The sequence below is a fragment of the Fomitiporia mediterranea genome, assembly GCF_000271605.1.
Source record: "Fomitiporia mediterranea MF3/22 unplaced genomic scaffold FOMMEscaffold_1248, whole genome shotgun sequence".
Classification (NCBI taxonomy): domain Eukaryota; kingdom Fungi; phylum Basidiomycota; class Agaricomycetes; order Hymenochaetales; family Hymenochaetaceae; genus Fomitiporia; species Fomitiporia mediterranea.
The window spans coordinates 1-2,159 of record NW_006761633.1 but is presented as its reverse complement, the minus strand read 5'-3'; the positions used below and the strand labels follow the sequence as shown (position 1 = coordinate 2,159).

Sequence of the window (2,159 nt, the reverse complement as noted above, 5' to 3'; positions counted from 1 at the left end):
TTTTCACGATGTTTTTTTGAAGGTGAACCAGGGTATGATGCGATAACGCGCAACACTGGTAACTTGTCTTGGAACCAATCATCATTTGCAAAATGGGACCCTACGTCCAAACGCTTGAACAAATCGATGACAGTGCGCCTAGCAGAATTAATATTTTCTGTACCAAGACCCTGCAATTTAAGAACATCAGTTGTGTAATATTTTTGAACATCCAAGTTTCATACCTGTCGCACATATAGCTGTGAAAGATCAAGGCTCTTAACTGCACTCTCCCAAGTTTGTTTGTCCATTTTGCGGCGAAATCTGCATTGTATGACAAGTGCCAGGACTTGGCCAGAGTGAAGGCGGATGAATGAAACAATGTCCGGTCCCATCAGTTTGTCGGGAAAACAGAGCACAGATGATGTGTTCTGGAACCATCTCAACGTTGCATCAACAGTACTATGCTTTGCACCAATAATCGTTGTGGAGCCCTCATAGTTTGGTAGATGGAAGCGATCAAATACTAATCCACCTTCGTTCATGCTGACAGAGACTAGTTCAGCAGATTGCTGTGCCCATTCCGGAACATGCTCCCCAAAGGAAATAATGTCACATAAGCTGCTCCCGTCAAACGCACAAGCAAGGGAATACGCGACGAGTTCCTCAAAATGATCACCTCGATCTTGCGATTCCAGTAATAGTGTGCAAATACAACTGACCAGTCCAAACGAGGATTCGCTGAACGCCCGTGCTGCTGCAAGCAAAACTAGTGGCTCATCAATGAAACTCCTCTCTGAGTCGCTAACAAATCGGGCAAACCCCAGTTCTATGAGCTCGAGTTTCGTGTCTGAAAAAGGGACCCTTATCTGAAGCACAAGCCATGAATGTAGCGCATGGCTGACATCACTGAGCACTTCAGGATCTGTTAAGAACGGGTGAGATCTGGATTAAAGAGCATGAGTCATATGGAACACACTTGACATGATTTTTGTGAAATCTAGTGGTACAATTGCTCTAGGGCTACCTTCCACTACTCCCTCTCTGTCTACGGAGTGCTGTGCATCGGTAGGGACATAACCCGAGATGGCAGTGACAACACCGTCCAGTGTTCTGTGGGGTGCCTGAAACGATGTCCTTAGAAGCTCCGTCAACAATGATGCGGTAAAGCGATGTCTGGAGAAGGGTTGAGCAAGATGTGGATAAATATTGAACAAGCATACAATAACATACCTCCCACGTGCATAGTTCCATGCTCTAGTGAGAAATTCCTTCCCAGACTCGCTGTCCAGCAAGGTGGGAGGCGTATACCGACGAATATAATTTTCTTGCGAAACTTGGTTATCAAACGCACCAATCTTGGTAAACTTTCCAAAGGTCGCCGGCTTCCCAACTGCCGAAGAAAGAGTATCGTTGATAGTGTTAATTGACAGGCCAGTACTTGACACGATGATCGGAAAAGACGTAGCGGCAAGCCACGATTTAATAAGAGGATTCAGAATAGGGTGAGTTTTCCCCAGCTCCCGGTACGATTCAAACGCGTTTGCCAAAGATGCTGCCGCTATCTGTGCCTCGTCAAGGACAAGGAAGAAGCTGCTATCCAGCTTAAAACGTTTAGATAATCCTTGTAAGCGTTCGTGGATCTTATTCGAATCCATCATGATAAAGCTGTCGCCAGCATCATCGAGGATCTTTGCCAGATCCTTGAATACATCGCATCCCAAAATTCCTCGGGAATTCAATTGCAATGACAACCAGTGTAGCTTGGCCTTGTTAGGGTCTTTATCTTTATCCTGCCAAACGGCACAGTATGTTGTTAAGAACCATTCGAAAATAATGACACGCGCGGTAAGAATCTGGTGTGAGAAACGTGTAACAATTTCACGGTTTTGGCGATATACGGGTTCCAGCTGCACATGGTTATTATCAAATTCACCCTTGGGATGCTCACAGAAGCCTTTGCTTTTGGGAATCCACTTGAATATTGCATCGTGAATGTCTGTGGATCCGAGCCGAAGGTTCGCAGGATCAGCTAGGGTTGTGAAATACAAGCCCCATTTCGTGGCTAGGAGTTCAAGCAACAGTCGAGTCTTTCCACTTCCAGATGTGTTAATTATCATTCTGGATAGGATGTGACAACATGTGTAAGATGAACAATAGGATCAAGTAGAAGAGACGTA

General features: G+C 45.3%; 1 protein-coding gene across 1 annotated transcript; it reads right to left on the bottom strand.

Moving 5' to 3' along the window:
* Window positions 1-28: 28 nt before the first annotated feature.
* On the bottom strand, window positions 29-2,099 carry FOMMEDRAFT_164063 (uncharacterized protein; the record flags this gene model as incomplete). Its single annotated transcript, XM_007272377.1, has 4 exons — window positions 29-170; window positions 225-904; window positions 959-1,155; window positions 1,213-2,099. Coding segments are annotated over 4 exons (1,906 nt in total), but the record flags the coding sequence as incomplete, so codon positions are not given.
* Between the last annotated feature and the right edge of the window lie 60 nt (window positions 2,100-2,159).